The sequence below is a fragment of the Thunnus maccoyii genome, chromosome 13 (genome assembly GCF_910596095.1).
Source record: "Thunnus maccoyii chromosome 13, fThuMac1.1, whole genome shotgun sequence".
In the NCBI taxonomy this organism is placed as follows: Eukaryota; Metazoa; Chordata; class Actinopteri; order Scombriformes; family Scombridae; genus Thunnus; species Thunnus maccoyii.
The window spans coordinates 11621528-11644392 of NC_056545.1; the positions used below are offsets into that span (position 1 = coordinate 11621528).

General features: G+C 39.2%; 1 protein-coding gene across 3 annotated transcripts in view; it reads left to right on the plus strand.

Moving 5' to 3' along the window:
* Nucleotides 1-22600, plus strand: part of fstl4 (follistatin-like 4) — a 221111-nt gene extending 198511 nt beyond the window's left edge. For all 3 annotated transcript variants that reach the window (XM_042431545.1, XM_042431543.1, XM_042431544.1), the window contains 7 exons: nucleotides 205-339; nucleotides 2234-2260; nucleotides 3481-3599; nucleotides 6654-6803; nucleotides 12086-12193; nucleotides 18048-18157; nucleotides 18353-22600. In XM_042431545.1, the coding sequence (XP_042287479.1) occupies nucleotides 205-339; nucleotides 2234-2260; nucleotides 3481-3599; nucleotides 6654-6803; nucleotides 12086-12193; nucleotides 18048-18157; nucleotides 18353-19055 (1352 nt within the window). In that variant the 3' untranslated portion in view covers nucleotides 19056-22600. The remainder of the gene's footprint in view (nucleotides 1-204; nucleotides 340-2233; nucleotides 2261-3480; nucleotides 3600-6653; nucleotides 6804-12085; nucleotides 12194-18047; nucleotides 18158-18352) is intronic.
* The last annotated feature ends 265 nt before the right edge of the window (nucleotides 22601-22865 follow it).

The window sequence follows — 22865 nt, forward strand, 5'->3', positions numbered from 1 at the left end:
CAGTGTGGAATAAACAAACCAGACGTGCTTCTTGTGAATCTGTTTTATTTTTATTTTTTTTCTTCTTTGCTGATGACTGCAAATTGACTGTCTCAAATGTATCTGCAGTGTACTCCATGAAGATTTCAAATATTTTAGCAACAACAAAATCTGTTTCAGTAACACTTGTTTCTTTCTTTTTGTTTGTTTCCTCTTTTCTTGCAGCAAACGGTAGTGAGCTTTTCATCGGCAGCGTCAGGTATGAGGACACCGGAGCCTACACCTGCATCGCCAAGAACGAGGTGGGAGTGGACGAGGACATCTCCTCTCTGTTTGTTGAAGATTCAGCTAAGAAGACCCGTAAGTCCATACAATATTTTTAACTTTTGATATAGAAAACGTAAAATTAACACAGTAACTTCACGATAACATTTAAACATCATCTCTGTCAAACATAAAGCCAAAAAGAGGGATAACATTATAAGTTGGCATAAATCTTAATGACTTGGCTGTCTTGTGCATATAAGTAGTGTTAAAGTGATGTAAGTTACATGGAGATGTGATCTCTTAAGATGAAAGCAAAATTGAAGCTTTTTGACAACATGGTTGAATCTGTTAAGCTGTATCTTTGTTTTAGCTTTAGTGTACTGTTCATTGTACTGTTCATAAGTCACATAGAGTGGTAGCCATCTTAGAAATCCCCCATTACACATTTCCTGCATTAGTATTGCAGCAAGCACTTGAGCTAATAAGCTGGTGATTCCTCATGCCTTCAGATGGCTGACATAGGGTGAAAAACAAACAGCCCCAGACAATTCATGTTGATAGTTGTAAGCAGTGGTGCAGAACATTTGCAGGAAAGTGGAACTTCTACAACAATTACACCTAACAGCCTGGCATTTTAGTATTAATGCCGAGCTCAAAACTACATGACATCAGCCCTATGATGTCCCGACAAGTGTACAAAACGAAAATTAGTGCAGGCATGGCCATCGCTCTTTTTATCCCGTGTTGTCTCACAGCATCCAGACATAAAGACTTGCATGTCAAAATTTCACCAATAGGAGCACAAAGCAAAAGAGGAATGTTTTATTTCATTTCAGTAAACATACAATCATTTTACTTTCACGCTCACATCAGGAGCGTTACATCAGATTAATCACACCTGTGGTTGCACCGTCATAGTCTGCACACTTATGTATGCTGCAAAGCCACAAACTTACCCTCATCTATCCACTAACTGGCAAGAAAAAAGACAGAGCCCACTTTCCCTGCCGACTGACGATGAAGAGTTCCTGATAAAACTGTATTTATATAAATAAACATCTGTCGTTGCTGCTCTCAGACATCGGTCCTTTGTACCTTACTGATCACCTGTGCGTGAAAGACAGCGAGCTAAGATTGTTCAGGGTCTTCTGTGTAGTCCGCCATGTCTCTTGGTCAAGTCACAGCAAGATTTGTTGACTATATGATCGTCTAATCTGGCACAGTGACCATCTCAAAACAGAAAAATATTGTGCAGTCTGATCCCGGCTTCAGAGATACAGAACCATGCCAGGGATACATGAGGGCACTCAGATCTGAGTCATATAAGCACAAATAAAAACACAGTAGATTTATCCCAAATTTTAATAATACTGTGTGTGAGAGCAGGACAAAAGCAAAAGGTTTGATGCACTCTCTGGAGAACATCTGAAAACTAGAGAACCTTTTCATCCTTTATGTGATGTGAACTAAAAACACAATCTGACAGGACAATCCAGACGGTGGATTTATGTCTACATGTCTGTGTTTTCATACTGCGAAAGGATCAGTGGATGACTCACTCTCTTCTCTATTCTCACTGTGGGCAGTGTTAAGAGGCTCCACTCCAATTTATGTAGTGATCTCATTGAAATACAAAGTTTAAAAAAAAAAAAAAAATCAGATCACATACTTCATGTTGCTTTGATATTTGGCCTTTCATTAGATTGCCTCATTCCCTACAAAGAGCTAATCGGGGCCAGTGGAAATTAAACAAAATAAGCTATGACTTGTCTTCTCGCAAGATATTTTGTGATCTCTTGATTTAGGAGGAAATATGGTCCTGTCAACAGCAGCGAGGGACATTTGTAGCTGTCAAATATGTTTTGTCTTGACATGGCGTATGAGAAATCACCTCTGTTTCTTGGGAGATGTGTCTCTCTTTTTTCTTTAGGTGATTTAATGTTTTTCCTTTCTTTTCCTTCCTTTCTCTCTGCGTCTGACTCTGCAGTTGCAAACATTTTGTGGAGAGAAGAAGGTAATACATACAGTTCTCAAACTGCTTTTGTATTCTTGTGAATAAGAAAATGTGGTGGGCGTGTTTTGTAGCTCTTCGGGGCCTGAAGCTTGATATCTACACTTTCCAAGATGTTTACCGTATTGTCCAAAAGAATCACAAAGTTGTTTTCTCTCCAGCAAACCTTTGTTTGTCCAAATCTTGCTCTCTCCCTTGCATGCCCAGAGTGTTTCATCCGTTTGCTAGTGTGCTTTCTAATCTGTTTTTCAGATCACCTGGGGAGGAAACATTTACACACAAGCACGAATTTTAAGTATTTTGCAAATAATACCACAGAGCCAGTGTGGGCTACATGAAAAACAACTTTGTGGTTTTCAGGACTATACAAATCCATCCTATATTTATACTATATATATTCTCACCACATCAACAAGGCTGCAAATACAGTTTTCCGACTGTGCTGGAAAACCCACTGTGGTTTAGAGTACAAAACATATCTAATCTGACATGTATATACATCATCCCCATATACGGTTTACCATTGTGGTTTAGAATAGTGCACAGTGTAAGCATTTTGATTATTTGTGAGCCTTTGAGAGTTGATTTCAGCTCATTGACAGTGTGTGTATTGTGTGTGAGGTAGCGCTTGTATTATGTCTGTATGCATACGTTGGTACATGATTCTTTTCTGACAGCATGTTTTAAACTGTTCTGAGATGCACATTCTGTGTTATAGTGCAAAAAAAAGATGTCTTAACAGCCTGACAAATCAATTGTCATCATAGTTTTTGTCTATGCATGCATCTTGTAAATGATTAAGTTTGTATATGTGCTCATGCTTATTATCTCTGTTCACATGCTGTATTCCTGACAACAGTAATAGCTTGTTGCTGTGATCCATGCTAACTCATCAGCAGCTGTTTACAGACGAGCCTGTGAAACGTCTCCTCAAAGAGGCAGCGCTTTTAATTTGACGCCTCTGGCTACAGTATGTTGTGGACGCGTTGCTGACAAGGCCCTTTGTAGCATTGTCAAAATGGCAGGCAGCCACACACTGCCCATCCCCGCTAACATGATAGCATGCTAACAGGAGTCTTGCCGTGTCTCACCTGGCAGGGAAATTGAAATGCCCATCACCAGTGTCAGATAAGACAAGAGCACAGCTGGGATTTGTGCTTTTTATTGCTTTTTTAAATGCATTTTTGTCACCATGTTTTCTGTTTTCCTGTCTTGTCTTCCAGGATTGAGCGTAGGGAATATGTTCTATGTGTTTTCTGACGAGGGCATCACAGTTCTTCAGCCCAGTGAATGTGAGATTCGCAGACACATGAAGCGGACAGAGAGGATTGTTGCTACCTATGTAAGTGCATATTATGTCTTTTCTTTTGCTATCAAGGTTCAATTTTGCAATAAAATTCAATAGAAATAAACTACATTAAAAAATATCCATGTCAGATAATGAGTAGCCCATAGTTCAGTTTCAAGCTTTGTCCATATTTCACTAAATAGATTTCAGGAGCTGTTTGTAACTGCTGAGCATCTATTTATGTAGAAGGATGACATTTAGTGTACATTTTTACATTAGGAGAGGCATTCACTCATCAAATCAGGTACACCGCTAAAAGCATCTTACAATAATAGATCCTAATTAGGTTGTTGTACCTTAATCCAAACAACCACTGCAAGGTACCAGGTGATATGTTATTGAAAGGTAGAGTCAGCAATTCTGCTTGATCAATCATGTGTGAGTCTAAATGTAAACAAGACAAAAGGTACATTTTTCTCGAGAACTATGTTACAATCTCGTCATGCTGATATTCTCTGAAAGGATTGACAGAGTCATATCTCAGCATGGTACTAGATCTAAATTTAAACTTTAAGAAACATGTTAAAAAATGGTTAAAACCATAGAGTACAACTTAGGGAATTTTAGACATATTAGAAACTGTCTCTCTTTGAACGAAGCCAAGATATTAATCCTTTCCCTTATGTCTAATTGCATTACATGTTGGGGGCAGGCTGGAGAAACAGCCATAACACCTCTTGAGTCTTTATACAAACAAACTTTGAAAACTCAAAAAAGAAAAGCCAATGTATCTCCATCACTGTAGGATACTGGAGAAATACAATTTACTGAGCTGTGAGAATTTTAGATTGTTTTCAAATGTGTGTCTGGTTTATGAAATTTTAAATGGTTTGGCACCTCCTCCATTGTGTGACTTTGTGTACACTCGCTCAGTAAATTCCATTAGATCCTCCATAATATCCTCTATATGAGATTGTGCCATACCATTTCGCCGCACAGCATTATGGCAATCAGCTTTCTCTGTAATAGCCACAAATCAATGAAACACCTGCCTGATGATGTGAGGAGCTGCAGCTCTATCAGCACGTTCAAAACCAACATAATAAGTCTGTTAAAAGCTGCTCAGCTCTGCGCTCACTGATTTCTTGATATTCTATCTTATGGTCTTAATGACTTGCTTTTATTTGACAAGCATACATTTGTAAAGTGCTATTGTGTTTAGTTTTTTATTGCGTGTCTTGTGTGTTCTTGTTTGTATGTTGTTTTTACTCTGTACTGTTTGTTATTTGCTCTGACCTGCAAAGGGACTTCAGATGCAAATTAGCTCGAAGCTATAATCTGGTACGATGCATCAAATGGTGACATTTATGTTTGAGCTGTACACTGTCCCTTTTAAATAAAATAAAAAATTCAATAAATAAATTTAAGGGGCAGAGCTTCTGAAGGAGCATGAAGAGAGGGGTGTATTTGTTTGGGTGTTAAGTTCAAATATCAACAATCTCTCTCCAGAATGACTGACTCTACCTTTAAAGGAAAAAGGGTACCTATTAGAATCTTAACGTCTATCTATTTTATCTTATCTTACATCTACTATAGTTATTCAGTGGAGTGTGAAAGGAGATTGTTACTAAAATGAAGGTTATTCCTCCTTTCTCTTCCCCTCCTGTTGTTAGAGTGGGGTTCCTCACCTCACTAAATGTAATGGGATTACTTGTGTCCATTAGTCAACAGCTCACACCAATATAGACTGTATAGAGTCTATGCTACAGACCCCAAGGTTTTTAATCCACTATAAAACATTCTTCTACCAGGGCAATAGGCTTTAGAAGGTAAAAGTTGCTTGTTCCTCTGAGGGATTTGGGTTTTCCAGGATGCTGTAATTGTATTAGCAATCAATACAAACTCAATAAGCCATGTGTTAGCCAGTTCTTGATGTAAACAGCAGTTTCTCCACTTTGGTGAGGTGGAAACTCGTGTGTGTGTGTGTGTGTGTGTGTGTCTGTGCACACGCATTTTTGTTACCTCATTCAGACCTTTTCTGGTATAAACACTGACCTTGTCCTCCCAGAGGTCCTCATGGGGACCAAAGCCTGGTCCTAATGAGGCAAAATGTCATTTCTGAGGTCCTGGTTGAGGTCAGGGTTTGGGTTAGGCCGTCCACAGTGAATGGAAGTCAATGCAGTGTCCTAACAAGGACACATAATTATATAAATAATAATACTAAAGTATCATTTGATTGAGGCATGCAGTGTTTGAAATCAATATCATGATATTAACAAGAATATTTTTTCGGTATAGATATATATCACCATAAGTGCTGATAATGGATTAATTAGTAAGGTAAAAAAAATGAAACATTTGCTTATTCCAGCTCCTCAAAAGTGAGGATTTGCATATTATATATATATATTATATATGTTATATATTGTTTAAATTGAATATCTTTGGCTTTTGGACTTTTTTAAAGACTTCACCTTAGGCTCTAGAAACTTGTTATGGGAATTTGTCTCGATTTTAAAAACTAAATCATTCCCAATTAATTGGAAAAAATTGGAATCAATGATGAAAAGAGCCAGCATTTGGAACCTTTACCCCAATATGGCAAAAATTCACCATGTAAACGGCAACATCTCCACTTCGAATTGTTTCTTTTGTTGCATGTCATTCCCCTCTTTATCTCTCCCCACATTTCCTGTCTGACTCTGGACTGTACATCATAAATACAAAGGGAAAAAATGGCCTGAAAAACAATCTTTGAAAAGAAAAATATCATAGCTGACAGAATTTTTCCACATGTGGTAAACAAGAACCTCAATCTCTACTTAAAGTTTTTAATTACAGCTTACAGTAAAAAACAAATTTTGTACAGAATTAAATGTAAAATGATACCATTTGATCAAATCATCACAATACAATGCCAATGATATGGTAGATCAACCATAACTTTGGATTACTGCCCAGACCTAATCATTGGTGATGGATGATCGAGTAAATGCACCATACTGCTGATGTATGACGTACCAGTAAATCCTGCCAACCTTTTCCTCCCTCCAACGCTCTCCTTCACGTCTCCCATCATCCTCTTTGTTCTCTGTTGGTTCTTCCCAGGAGGAGATGTGCCCTAAAGGTGAGGGGGTGTCACCTCAGCACTGTGTGTGGTCCTCCGCAGTCAACATCAGGGATAAGTACATCTACGTGACCCAGCCCCTCCAGAGCCGACTGCTGGTTGTCGATATCCAGGCACAGAAGGTGGTGCAGGTGGGTGAAGCAGGGATCAGACCTGTCACAACACACCAAAGTATAGTCTCTCAACAGCTCAGAAAATATTAATCTGTAAATTAGTGACTGACATTTTAAAGCTTCTGTAGGAAAATTTGCATGTTAACAACTCCAAGTGATAAAAAGAGAGGAGAGTTCAGCACCCAAAATTATGTCAAATGAGAAAAGTTATGATACCAGTGTACCCACACACTGAATCAGAGCTCCCTTTAGTTTTATTTGCAACGTTTCAACCAACTACAGGTCTTCCTCAGGCAGGATTTGCCTCTCTGCTCTGATTCAGTGTGCTGGTAGTCCTTCTATCATATTTTAGTTTTTTTTGCATCCAGTACCTATCCCACTGACTCCTCTGTTTCATTTCGAATGAGAAATGTTCATAGCTTGAATCTAACTTCTGTGTCATTGGTCCAAGTTTGTTTTTCAATAGTCAGCATCAACAAAGTTAGAATGAAATAACAGTCTAGTATTACAATTTGTCTTACATTAGTGTACCTCAATACTGGGTCTAACTAGCTGTGATACAAGCACAATACTGCTCCTTTATTTGCTCCTACATGGATCACCAACTGGTGAGTAAACATGTAGCTTTAGCATCAGTCTTTTAACATAACATGAATGTAGCCATCAAGTGCGTATTTTACAGGGTTCTCTTAAGTCAATGTTTTCACTCAAATCACAGGGTTAAAATTAATTAGCTAGCTAGCTAAAGCTGATCAAATATGCTAATGACAGCTGTCATTTCAGCCAGTTAAAAAATGAGAAGCTGCCTTTGTCCACCTCTGTCTGAAATCAAGGATCTATTTTTTTCAAATATTATTATGCATTTCGGTGGACAGCTTGACAAGTGTAGCAACAATAGCTAAGGGGGGCTTAGCACAGGGTCAATTATGTGAGGGTTGACATTTTAATCTATTTACTTGACGATTTAGGATGATAAAACAAATATATGTTGCATAAACATCTTGTACATCCATACATCCATGTAACCAGTGTTGTGGGTACATTTGGAACATATTTAATCACCAACTGCATTCGATTCAACTTGCCACGCTATTGAACTGCCACTGATGTAAGAAGACCACATGCAAGGTAAAATAAATCAAATGCACCTAAAGCGCTTGAAACAATATGGTGCCCAGGTGGGTGCTGGCTGCCTCGCCATTCATCTTGCCTGTAACGGCTGTTTAGAGACTGAATCCCACAGGGGTTCTTCCCAGGGTCAGCATCATTTATACTGAGGTACAGGATGAGAGGAAATAGGCCTAACTCAAGGAGAAGGAGGCGGGAGAGTGGGGGGGGGGTAAGTGAAAGTCTGAGTAAAGAGAAGGAGAGAAACGCCAAGCTCAAAAGAATGTCATTATGATCCTGTAGCTTGACATTGTATCACTTGAAGGAAACAGGAAACTGAAGGTTAGATATTTATGAATACATATAATATGTTATCATATGTTGAGACCGGCTTGAAAACTCTTTTTGTTTCAAAATGACGAGATGTTTCCTCGACTGTTTTCGATGCAAAATGCTGTTAATTGTCTGAATGTTCATCTTTTTTTTTAATCCAAAACATAGTCACAAAAAAAGCATTGGCTAAAAGAGAGGTGATATAATGAAAGGAGAAACAGAGGTGTGTTCTGGCATTTACAGTAAGACATTCTCACAACATCTAAAGTTCAGGTCATGGCTTTTGGTTTATTGCTGCCGCCTTTTCTCTCTTACTCCATTCAACACTGTAAAACTACTTCTTTTGTTCGAGCTAACCCTCTCTCTTCTTTCTGTCTCTCTCTCTCTCTCTTTCTCAAAGACCCTCTCTGGCCTCTGGGTGCAGGAGGTTAATGCATCCTCCCTCCATCTCTTTTTGTTATCTCAAAGTTCTTTTTTTTTAACAAAGTACATTTGTAGTTTCTTTTCAACAATGGCTTTTAGAAAAAGAGAGAAGATGGAAGACTGCAATGAATGCACTTCGTCCACAAACACATAATAGAACGATGAACCAAACAAAGGCTTTTATTTTGTAATGGTAAAGTCAGACTGTTGAATAATTATCTTCATAGAGATCAAATTTAGAGATCAGGGGGACATACCTACGTAGGACAAGCAACACTTTTCTCACCAAGAGAAAAAATACACAGTAGCATAAACTGTGACTCTAGTATGGAAGATAATTCTCCCCGCTAAGTAAAAGTTATGGTCACTGTTGGGAAAACCTCAATCAAATCAAAATTTTGGAGGAAAACACAATAGATGTCTCCTAAATCATAGTGTCATCTAATGAAGAAAGGAGAAATTTGAAAAATCCTTTATTATTCTTGGGTCCTTTATCAACATGTTTTTGCTCACTGTGGTAGAAAGTTGCCTCGTGCACCTTTTTAAAAAATGCTTCATACTTTTCTCAAAGCTTCAGTCTTGATTCCCAGCAGACGACAGATGAAGGCCGTAAACATGTGGAGAAGCCATACAAATAAAGGCTTTCATGCTTTTTCATGCTGTTGTATGCAAGGAAATGGCACCTTTTGTTATCTATCCCAACAAAGGGATCTAACCTCGACTCTGATGTGTCAGACCTGTGCCAGATACACTAAGCCTCCCACTGGGTCTGAAAACAAACAACACATCGGCTAATTAAAAAGAAAGCCAGATGGCAAAAAACCTCTGGTTATGTAGTCACTTTAACTTACTCTGGTGCTTTCTATTGCTGCTGTAAATCCCTAAGAGGCAGCCTGCAGTTGTCATCAAGGCTTTTTCTTTTGAGACCTTCTGAGACCAAATAAAAATCTTTTTGCAAGCAGTTTCAAAAATGATTTATGTTCTATGAAGTAAAAAGATATTCTGGTTTCCCGAAGGATGAAATTGGTAATCAGCAACACCTTTGTGTATTTTGGCTCCCGTTTTGGCAATAAAATCTCTCATTGCTGTGAGATTTCGATTTGAATCTCCTGATAATCAAACCACACATCCAATACTATACTATCTATTGTCTGGGATTTTTCTGTCAACCCATAGTGGCTATCAAATCTTTTTAATTGAATCTGGATCAGGTTTCGAATCTGCTTATGGAATCTTTTCAAATTTTTCATCAAATCTAATTAGCTTTCAACATTTGCAAGTCAATCAAGTTAAAAAGAACTAAAACTAAAAGATTTGCTGACTGAGAAGGCAGAAACAGTGTGAGTTGTAGCAGCAGAAGATGTGAAATGCTGATAAAATATGTATCTGACACGAACAGCTGAAGCCTCACCTTATTTTTCATGAGCTGCTGGCTGCAAATACTGGAAGTCCTGATTCAGAAGTTAATAAGCTTAAATTATTGATATGATGTGCATCAAAATTTAATTGGGAGATTCTCCTGAAACATGACTCGATCAGTTAGATCATTTCTTTTGAGAAGATTCGTCACTCCAAACAAGACTGTTGGTCTTGTTAAACTAGAGAAATGAGAAGCTGCGAGCTGAATTTGAGAGAAGATACAAAAGGTGGTTTGATAAGAGATTCATTAGGGTTAGAGCTCAGCAAATCTGTGTATTTTGTCAAGCAGGATCTAAAATAAATAACTGCTACAGTTGCAGATATTTTTCTGTTTACTGTTAACAGGCAAAACACTTTTTTTTTCTTGAAACAGCAAATGTGAAAACTTTTATGCACTCAGAAAGTTGCTCAAATCCTGTGGACCGACCTCAGCCGTACCTCTGCTCTCATCATGTAGGAAGCTAAACACATACAAATGTTAATTCACACATGCAGTCCTCCATCTCCACATACTGTACATGCACACATGCTGAGTTGACACTTGGCTGACCAGTGGAGAGCAGAGGGCCGGACCTCCCATTACTGAACACAGAGCTTGTGGTCTCGCTCCACTGGTGAGGATGTCAGCAGCTCCCTGTCCACCCAGCCAGAAGCAGGGTAATGGATTGTGTTATTCCTTCCTGTTGACATTGCAGCAGACCTGACTTTGAGTACACCCCCTCGACCCCCCCCCCCCCCCACCCCTGCTATCTGTCTGTCCTCTTCTTTCCTTCGTTCCCTTTTCACTGTAAGTTATTTTCTCTGTTCTGTCCGTTCTTTTTACCTGATGTGTGTCAGATATTCTCACAAAAACCACTCAAGTGCACATGCTGTACACTTTTTCCTTTACCTTCTACATCATCTTAGGCAACTACACCTTTTTAGTAGGCTGTCACTTTCCTGATGTGATAACAGCTTACTTGTCTCTGTGTTTGGTAGATGAAGGATTATTTGGTTAGCAAGTTTGGGTCCGAGACCCGTAGTCCATGCATACTGTAAATCTCTTCTCATTGGGTTTACTGCTTGTTACTTACCTCAGCAAGATCCATTTGTTTTGCTCTCATTCATTAAATCAGTTGCTCTCTTTCATACTGGTGGCAACGAGTAAAGCTTTAAGGGTCTTGCCAAACGGCTCTTAGTCCAACCAGTTGTCAAGACTTACTGTTTGATTAGCAGTACCATTAAAAAGGACTGGAGACCAACAGGAACTAGCTGATAATGATCGTGATCATTTACATTTTGTCATTTGGCATTTATTCAAAGCGACTTACAAGCGAGGCAAGACAATCAAGTATTAAAAGACTGACTCATAAGAGCTGTGGTACAAATTCTCAAGTAGCTATGAGCACTAGACAGAAGTTTTGTTTGTTTGTTTTTTAGTTTTTTAATTAAAGTAAGAAATGACTGGAAGTAGTGCAACAATCAACAAAGTATTAAAAGTTAACAGTTGGTGTTCACAGAAGAGCTGATTTTGTAGGCGTTTCTTGAATGCACCAACAGAGTCAACAGACCATATGGAGCTGGGTAGCTCATTCCACCATTGCGGAACCACAAACAAAAAAGTCTGGATTGTGATTTTGCAACAGGCAGTGATGGTATTACCAGACATTGTTCATTTGCAGACCAGAGTGGACGAGAGGGGAATGTAGGAGGGCGATATTCAGCAATATTACTAAACATTGTGACTGAGATATGACCTAAGTGCAACATTTTACAGCTGAAAAGTAAACTTGTCAAACAAAGAAATGTTTGTTTATATATTGTGATTTCCTGTTTCCCTATCAGCAAAATAAATTGATCTTACTTACAGTATTACTTTGTCAATATTCATCATTTAACAGCTTAAATGTTTTGTTTTTATATAAATATCAGCTGGGCTTCTGTGAGATTTCAGCACCATGGACAGAGCTTTAACTCTATTCAGTTCAAGAACAATTTGTTTTATCTTTTCCCCCCTTTCTCTCTCTTCTCTCTTCTAGGAGGTAGCAACAGATCCTTTCCCAGTGAAGATGCTCTATGACAAGTCACATGATCAGGTGTGGGTTCTAACGTGGGGTGATATGGACAGAACACACCCGACACTTCAGGTATGTCTGTTTTGTGTGGGCCTGTCTCACTATAAAGCTCTCTCAGGTTTATAGAGGTTTAGCTTTGTGCTTTGCAGTGGCTCCTCCACAATGACAAGCTAAACAGCTGCAGTAGACAGTAGTTTTTAATGATGTTGGGTAAACTGGACGGTGGGATGAAGAAAGTAAAAGGACTGAGTGCTTGCTTGTTACTGATTAGGAGACACTTCTACATTTTGCTTTTGAGTTTCGTTTTGTGTCCTGGACACAAAACTTCATGTTAGTGTGTGTAACCAGAATCTCATTTTGGAAAATTTGATGAATCTGTTTATTAAAGGACAGGAAGTTCACCTCTGTTGCTTCCTCATTTTAAAATTATATTGGTGATCACTTTAAAGCCAGCCTAGTGCAGCTTTGAAAGCACAAAATAGCCCTTTTTTATTCCCTACACCTGCTTTTGTTTTGTGTGCATTTGTGAACTCTGAGGAGTGATTATCTTCCTGGGAGAATATAATCTATATAAGTTGTAGAAAGTTCACCAAGCGAGGGACACAGTGCCTCATAACTAATTGGGCTCCGTTGTGTACCCGCGTCCCTGTTTATGTGGTAAGTATTTGCTCGACAACTAATCTATGTATGTTTTAGAGCATTTACCAAGCCAGCAAAACAGCAATTCACAGCTGCACTGCTGTCGACTTGTGCCCGGCGTCCCTTTGGACCACTGGTGTTGGAGGCTTCACAAATGAGAAATGATCACAGGTGCGGTTGTATTTAATCCACCTCGAGGGATTGGGTGGGGCGAGGGAAGAGAGAGGAGGATGCAGAGAAGGTCGAGGAGGTGGAGGGGAGGGGAAAGGGAACAGAGCTGGTACCCGTGGGGAGAGGTGTGGTGCTGTTTTTTATGGGGCCAGTATTTATATGTGTGCGTGTGTTTGCCTGTGCAACAGTAGAGGACACTGCCATGAGTAAAGACACCAAGGGATCCCATAGTAATCTCTGTAATAGACACAGACATGTTTATTGTTCTGCTTTGTCCCATTGGAGGGAAGGATCCCATTATAATCGTGTGAGGTGTTGTGTTCGGTCTTTACTGCTCGGGGATATGCTGTGTCTATTCATTATGGGGATTGCAGAGGGATGATACACTCTCAAAATTATGATTCTTCAGAGGATCTTTGGAGTGAAATTACTCATTTTATATTCAGACAATCACTTGAATGCATAAATGATTTTTTTTTTCTGGTGCTGTTTGTGTTATTGGTTTTGAACTCTGGTGGCTCCATATAAATGTTTAATTGTTAATCGCTGGTTGTGTAGCCGTTAATGGTACTGCAGCCGTGTGCCAAATGGTCCTACAATTAATGCCTCCTTATGATGTTACAATGCTTCCAATTTGCACAATCACCTCCAGATTTTTTAAAGCAATTTTAACTGTAGTGTAGGTTGTTTTTGGTCAAAGGGTGTCACTATGGACTGGCAACAAAAAGACAACTGATTGTGTGGGTTTTTACAGTTTCTACGGCCACATAGAGACTGCTGTGCAGTTTAGTGATTTTTCTTCATAGAGTGCAGGTGTACCAGCAGGGGATTGTTTCTGTGTAGTTGTCTTAGTTAAGGTGCACACTCACAGGGCTGATATTGGAGTGTTTTCAAGTGTTTTCAAACATGTATCAAATGTTGTCTTAAATGAAGCAGAAAATTCTATGAAAAGGTGTTTTTCATCACAGACAAAACCATTTTTGCCTCATCTCATTTGCAACTATCAGAGTACAGAAAGCAGCTTTACATAACATATCTCTCTATTGTGACTGCTCCCTGAACTGTAGAAACACATTTTTGTCACATTATTTTTCATTTTCATTTTACTCATTTCCCCTCTTCCTGCAGTCATTCAGGAGTAATGAATAATTAGAGAGCAGGGCATGAATCACTCAAAAATGCAATTGCAGGGAAACCACATAATGGATTGGAGGCCACATGGATCACACCACAAATAAATGGTCTGATAATGTCATTATCATTTGGACTGAAAGTAATTGACCTGTTCAGCAGCAGCCTGTCGCTACCAGAGGCAGCGCTTCGCTTCAGCAGATCATACATGTGTATGAGTGTGTGTCTGTGTGTTTGTGCATGTTAATTTGTGCCCTCGTGATGTGTAAATTTGTGTTGTGTGAGCGTGTGTAGGTGTGCGTTCAGCTCGGTGTGTGGGGTAATTCTAAGCAGCCAAGTTCTAGGATGGCTCAATATCTCTGTGTAAACATCAGAAGGAGTGTGATTGTCAATTCATTAGAGAAGACAAATGGAAGAATCTCTGCCGGGCAAAGAGAGACGTGGCCTTTCAGACTGTCAGTCCAGTCTGCGTCTACGTGCCAGGAAAATATTCAACTCATGGGCACATTGTTTTTCTCTGCACATGCACACAGTGTTCCCCATCTGTTTTTCCCCATTTAGCTCTTTTCCGTTAACCAAATATATGTTTAGAGATGGATAATTACTATGAATTAAATCCTTACTATTACAACAGTTTGACACAATACAAAACAAAGCTGGTTAAATCATCTCCGTCTTTTACAGGAAAAATATTTTAAATCTTTTCATAAATAGGCACTTCCATCATAATGCTGCTTATTATGCTTTTTGTTTTCTTTCTTTTTATCCTAGTTTTCTTGTGTTTTGTTGATTATTTGCATTTGTCTGTATAATGACACATTATTTGTAGACATTAGTTCTCAGTGTATCACCTGAAAATGTTAGTCTATGCAGGTAGGGATGGGTAGCAGTTAAAAATTTTAGATACAAGTGGCGATACAATACCTGAATTTCGGTACTGATACTTTAGGAATGTAAAAGTGTTTTTTCTACAAAACCCTTTTTTTAATTTAACTAAAGGCAAACTCCTCAAATTTTGTCGAAATACAGCTGCACAAGAATTTTGCATGAAACACAGTCTGAAATTGATTTATTGATTGATTTTAATTGGCGTGCTGGTGGTTAAGACACATACTATATAAACACAATGTGCCTGGTTCGATTCAAGCCACAGGACATTAGTCGCATGACGTACCAACCCTCTCTGTCCCCCAATTAGTAAATATCTGAAAATCTGACCAGACATGCGATGCCAACTTTTACTACTTAACAGTTTTCTATACTCAGCGTTGAGGTCAGGCCATTGTGTGACAGTAAAACTAATGAAATCCATTTTGTGTATTTGACACAACTATCTGATCTGTATATCAGCAAATAGTAGTCTCTGTACTTTCTCTCTTTATGCACACATGTACATATCTGTGATATACAACATGCCTCAAGGTGTTAAAACACAAAGTATTAACTGAAGTATTGAAATTCGACATTACATTGCATTGATCTTGAGCAACAAACCTCCGACTCTTCCAGGGAATTCAAACTGTGCTTTATGGTTCCCCAGGAGCAACAAGATAAGTAATTCTGACTGTAAGCATATAAAATGCACTGCACAGGGATAATTTGTAAGATTTATTGCATTTCCTAAATGACACAAATACATGAGGAACTCTATCTCATTTGGATGTTCTGTAGTTTTTTTGGGAAAGTAAAAAAAAAAAAAGCTACTCAAGGCCTCGGGAGAGTGAATGTTGTTGAAAAGCAAAAGCTACTCAGTCAGAACCAAATCCCCTTCAGGTATTAGGGCAGCCAGCGAGGCAGGGGCAGAGTAAAACTCAATTGGGCCTCGTTGCTGAGTGTGTGGATATGAAATCCAAGGATGAGCGATGACAAAGGGAAGCCAGTGGCATTAAGTTGAGAGCACCTGCAGCCCTGGAGACCACAGCAGCTGCCTAATAATACATGAGCGATACTACATTGAACCTCATTAACTACTGTCATTGTATTCTGCAACTGTTGTAATGATGTTTTTTTTTTTTCAAACGAGGATTCTTTTCATGTCTTGCAAGAAGTGAGAAACCACCTGATCTGTTTTGTTAAAAATAGATAAGAAGAAAGTCAGGAGGATCAAGAAAGAGAGAAAGCTTTTGAGGAGTATTGCAGCAATGTAGCTAAAGCAACAGCACAGCAACTTAAACTGCTATTTTTATTTCCTTGCATTTGATAGCTCTGAGGAAGGAGTGTGGAGTCTGGCCCCCCCACTGGGCATCAGGTAGAGGTTTAGCTTTAATGGTGAAGGCATACACATCAAAATAGATTTTACACTCAGTTCTTTCTTTCTTAAAAATGTTCTATATGCTCTCTAGCAACATTTGTCGAGGTGTCTAAACGTAGAATCGCTTCATTGAGCCAAGTTTCTCTGAGAATATAAAGTAGAGTGTGTAAAATGAGAAGAAAAAGAACTGGTTTTACACAGGAAGTGGTAGCTGCTTTGAACAAATGCACACATGTGCGCCACGTAAACATGTACTTCCCATAAACCACTTTGCACGTCCTTGACTGTGACCTGATCATGCAGGCATGCATGATGAAGCGTGTGTCACGGACAAGGCGGTGCATCGGGAGCCCATCAAAAGTGGACGCACATCCTCCCCTGCACTTTAAAAAACATGCTGATTCAGTGCCAGGTGTATGACATGAGAGATGGGGCATTTATTGGGGCGTGTGTTCCTAACACAACCATCACTGAATAAGATGCTTTATCAGACAACGGAGGTGGGGCCACTTTTCATCAGCTCAAGTCATGTACTGTAGATGTTTATCAGTTCAAGGATAAATGAGCATGTCACCTGGACAAGCTCTGGCTGTTAAGATTTGAGATATGAGTGTTTATCATATTTACAGGAACTAGCAACAGGACACAAAAGGTCACAGGTTTACCTATCTCAGTGGTCATAGTTTGGTGTATGAGCAGTACACTTAACTATAGCTGATACTGGATATTTGAGTGAGATATTGATATCTGAGGGTTCAAAATTCATATTTTTTCTTTAAATGTAGAAGTGGCTCTAAAAATGGGCAGAAATTATCTCTTATTTATTGTTTTGATGGTATTTTACCTTCCAAATGACAATTTTAAAATTAAGGAAAGGGTTTTGTAGCATCTTCATTGGTTTTTTGCATATCTTTGGTCCAAAGTGGATGTTTTAACACAAACTGTGACCTTATCTTGTTCTCATTAATATGAGGCACTACAGTCAGCTCAACAACAAGTGCAGATACTCTATCTTTATTTTCCTATTGAACCCAACTGTGTGGTTAGATTTATATTAGCTTATATATCACATATATTTGTGTCTGCTCATATGGCATCTGATGAGTAACAAGATATCCAAGATCAGTACCTATCTCGGTCACAATCATTATAAAAAAAAACACATATTAAGGATCTCTATCAAAAATGCTTATGTAATGTGTTCATTTAGGAAAAAAAATGAATATCCGCCACTATAGCTTTATCGGATATTAAAAACTGTCAAATACCTGTATTGTTATCAACCTCAAAAATCCAGGATCAGTCGAGTTATAGTTAGTTATAGGAATGGACACTAGTACAGTCATCATCTTCTGTGGAGATGTTCCTACTTCAGAGAGAAATTATTTTAATTCTCTATGATAGCAGATATCTGCAGCAAAATTATGATATTAGGGCTGAAAAGTCACTGAAATATGATTTGTGTCCAATTAACTGTGTGAGATTACAAATAATTTTTAACAATGATTTTTGGTTTATTGTGCAGTTTTTCATGTTCCAGAAAGACAAAGATTCTAGCAACCGCAATTATTTCTTTAAAATTTATCAAAAGATTGTTCTTTGGTAGAAATGTTCAAATGCACATCATCTAAATTTCTTGGTCTGACTCTGCTGTCAAAAGACGTCTATATCCTGGTAATAATCTTTAATGTCTTTGTATTGGTATTCATGTTATTATGTGTATTTTGTCTACAGGTAATTCCTCAAGCCAGTGTGGGAGAAGTACATCGTGCCATCCGCACAACGTTCCAGAGAGTCAACGACTTCTTCATCCCTCCAACCAACCTCATCATCACTCACGTGAGGTAAAAAAAGCACACACACACACACATCAGCCTTAAAACACGTGTGACCTCATTGCTCACTCATCACAACTGTCCTTCTTTAGTAAAGGAGAAAAGAGCAAATGAGAATCCTAATGAGAATCTCAATGCGTATTAATCACTGCCCCCTAAAACCTAGAAAAGCTATTAACCTTTCTTTGAACTTTGTCCGTTTAGGTTTGCCTTCGTCTTCCTCAAAAATGAACCCGCCGTACACAAGATCGACCTGGAGACCTTCCACCGCGTCAAGACCATCAGTCTGAAAAACTACAGCTGCATACCGGTGAGCATGGCCTACACACATCTGAGCGGCTTCTACTTCATCCAGTGTCAGAGCAAGAGCCACCTGCAAGCCCCACCCCAGCTGCTCATCGACAGCGTGACAGATGCCGTGATCGGTCCGAACCTAAACGTCACAGGGCAGGCCTTCGTGTCACCGGACGGCCGCTACATTGTGACACCTGACCCTCAGAGCTTAAAGCTGATAGTACAGACAGTGTCCTTCCAGGGGGAGCTGGGTCTGAACCAGGAAATGGACAAGCCTGTAGCTGTCTCCGATCTGGTTTTCCAGCCCTCCTTCACGGAGTCCAACCAGCACGTGGTGGTGGCCACCTCAAGCTCAGGCACGGACCTGCTATTTGCCGATCTGTCCTCGGGCCGCACTGAGGTTCTGCGGAGCCTCAAGGAGCCCCTGGCCCCCCAAGCCTGGCCCTGGGGAGGCCCCAACAGAGTGGTGGTCTCCAGCGGGTTATTCGGACAGTATCTGGTGACACCGTCAGCCGAGTCCCTCTTTGTCCTGAACGGCAAACAGAGAACGCCGCACTGCGAGGTTTCAGACATCAAGAGAGGGAACACAGTTGTCTGGGTCGGCGAGGTATGAGTAAAAAAGAAAAGAAAAAGGAGGAGACGTAGGATTAGGGAAAGACGTAAATGAAAAAAAGGAAAGATCAGGCCACATTACCTATTCTAAAGATTTATGTGAACATAAGTTGTGGACTCAACCCTGGGACTGAGCGAGAGGGATACACGCCTGGGTTTATTGTAACAAAAGTACACTTAAAAATAGAGTAATTGAGAAAACATTAAGACACCCTGTTGTGATATTTCTATTGGGAGAAAGTGTCAATGCCGTTCAGTGCAACAGTGATCTATGTGCACTTAACTATACAGAATTGTACATTTATTGCACTTCCTTCCATGTTATCACAGCAAATAGGTACCTGAAGAGGGATTATTAACGAACTATGAACTATGCACAATGCTCACTTTTTTTAGAGTAAAAAGCTTTCCGATTTTGTTTATCTCAACAATGTTTGTCGTTTTCACCAGTGCTGCATATAATCACCACAAACTGTCTGTCCTGTCTGCCTTTTAGTGTGTGTGTTCCGAGTCCTTTTAAAAGCTATGAACCCATCTTTTTTTCGCCTTTGTCATGGTATCGTACTGTATCGTCCCTCTGAAAGCTTTCACTCTCCTCATGCCGGCAGAGGTTGGCTTTATGCACATGTGTAATACCCTCTATTTACATTGTCTATCCAAAGAGCCCGATTGGTCCATTAGCCGTCGACAATGGATGTTTCGGTCACAGAGGAAGCCTAACCAGAAATGAACAGTACATCTAGTGGTCTCTTGCAATGGTATAATCCGTCCCCTGCCATCTCTCACATTTATTCTGTACCTGCAGTACAACTCTGTGCTGTGGAGCCTGAAAATGCCACTTAGCAGATTCCCTCAGGGTAATGACTCCGGTTTACGCTGACCCACATGCTGAGGCAGAGCCAAAGTGGCATCAACTTCGCTATCTAACTGGCTGTGAGCGTTTGTACATCCTCCCAGAGAGCCGTGCATCTGGATCAAACTCCGAGGCAGGTAGACTATACTCGCCGTGTGGTGATTAGTCAGCTTTACTCATAGGGTTGTAGCACAAAGAGGACACATTTTTATTAGTTACTGTCTAGTCAACGACAAAAAAATTGTTTTTGGATTTGTCATTCGTAATCAGATAGCAACCATAAACACACAGGGCATGTATAAAATACCCCGATGGGGGAAAAAAGTCAGCTAGTTTCAAAAGAAGGGGTACATTTTTACAGACATTAGCAATACGTACTGTATTAAACATTTTTCCTGTTTCCAGGAATACTTATTGATTGTAAAATTACTAAAAATGACTATAAGTGTACAGGTTTGTTTAACATTACTACTATTATTATTAAAAGTTGTATACCTACTTTTGAAAAACCTGGGGTTATCTGTCTCGAGGCAGAAACTGAATAAACACCAGCAACTCTTCCTCTATGAAAATAGCAGATATTTTATCTCTGTGCTTGAACAGAATCATCTTTGGTGTAATTTGCTTTTGCCGTTTGCACTAATCATCATGATGATGATCCATTAGCAGCGAGATAGCACCGCTGCTTCTCTGCAGATGTAATAATGTTATCAGAATTACTGGAAACACAGCGTCTCTAAAGGATTCCTGCCTCTTGACATTAGTGCAGACGTCTTTCCATGAATACTTAGCTTGGCCACTTGATGGCCTTTAGACTGGAATGGGTGCCAGTCTTAGGGCAATAGCTTTTTCTTTTTCTCTCATTCTCTTTATGTTGTACAGCCCTACTTTGTGCCTCCCGGCCTCAAACTACAACTAAAAGGTGAATGTCCTCAAATATTCAGTGGTCAGTATCATCTGCCATACATAGATGGTTTTGTTTTCTTATATATTATAAAGTAAATCAGGAGCTATTTTTCAATTAGCTGATTCAAATCAAATTGCGTGCAAAATTTGTATTCTCCCTATGTATTTAAATTATTTTTATAAAAGCTGCTTAACATTAACTGACTGAGTAAAAGGAACCGAATGTCACGCATTGTATTTCTTGAATTTTCTAGGTTTTGCAAATACTCGGCACATCTAAGACTATTATTAATTGGTCTTCTCTAGTCAGCACAGAACAGCTAGAAGCAAAAAAATAGTCTGAGAAATATTCCAGGCCAATGTAGAGTCAACTTGCTGTTAAATTAAATCAACTTAAAAAATAGTAGCACTAATGCTCCATCACTGCACGCGTATTTTGTGGTGCTAAAATGTGATGGAAAGGATTCTTGGGAAGTGCCCTTGTACGTGTGTAATCACTGCACAAATACTCACAGCCTTTGGGATTTTGCAGTTGTTGCCCTTTTTTTTCTTTTTTTTTTGGCGGGTCAAACATGTTGGAAAGAAGAGAGATTAAACAAACATTTATCTCTGAAACCCTGGGCCGTCCACAGATGTCAAAGTCCAACTTTTTAGCGTGTAGAAAAAGTCTGTCGGAGTCCTGTAAGAAAAGTATAAATCCAGATGAGTCCAGAGTCGTGTGAATGGAGTATATCTGCTCATGTGTTGTTTTTCTTTTCTCCCGGAAACAAACAGCAGCCCAAATTAAATATTAATCATCTTCTCCTAATGCGTAGTTGTGCCTGTAACTCCCTAATGCAATGCAATGTGTAGGGTAGAAAACCAAGCTGTGTACGAAAAGAAAAAAAGGAAAAAACACAGGAGGGAAGCAGTCGTCCTCATTTGTGATTTAGGTATTTGCTGCTAATCTGCCACAAAAAACATTCTGGCATAAAAAACCTGTTTGATGAACTTTTTAAGGTAAAAACTTAATGATGTTGATAATGTTTCCTAGACCACTGTTGCACTGAGGAGAGAAATATAATATCTGACATATATTAATGTTATATATATGTTATTTGAATGCAATTTGTCAAATTGGTAGCCCAGTTTTCTCACTGTATCAATCAAAAAAATATATATATAACTCATTGTTGAAGGATTCAGGCTCTGATGCTTCCAAAAGTCACTATCCCATCCAAAGTCACTTCCCGATGGCTCTAAATGAGTCATCTACAGTATTCGACAGCTCCAAGACATGCATGTAATGAAAATAGATCTTCGACATGATTATCATTGACCTCTCAGAGATCTCTCACAGTCACATACAGTTTACAGTCGCTTGTGAAAAAGTCACTTTTCTGCCCTCTCATTGTCACGTCTGTCAGCTTATCTCTTAAGGTCGATTGAGCAGTATGACATCGCTACTAGAGCCAAGGAGAGCAAGAACAAAGAGACTGCACCTGCGCTTGCTGATATAACTATGTTATTGGCTAGCTCATGTTGTTTGTTTGAATCTACCTTCAGTGTCACATGACTATTTCCGTACCTCTCCTTTAACCCTCGAGTAAGGGGCTGCAGAGCTGAACCGCTTGGTGTGATAGACATCGATAGGAACCACTGTTGTAGATAACATTGTTCATGTTTAGAACACGTTCAGACATGACAAAACTGACTGTACAGTTTTCTTTATGCATTTTGTGTGTTCTGGTTTATGAGGGAATTGTTTTGTAAGAAAAAAAATCAAATAAAATATATTGTAAAAATCAGTCGTTCTGCAGTGTCTTAAGGGTCGCTTTAATGCCAAATGTCACTTAACACATTTCACAGATTTTAGGGCAACATTCAGTATATGAAAAAATCCATTAACTTATATGATTAAATGAATGAACCTGTCAATCACACAATGAAGATAATTTATCACATCTACGTCATTAGTCAGGAAAAAATGCCACACGTTGGATTTATGATGATTCCAGTTTCTCTGATATGAGGATTTGCTTCTTTTGTCTATTTTCTCTTTATTATTGTAAT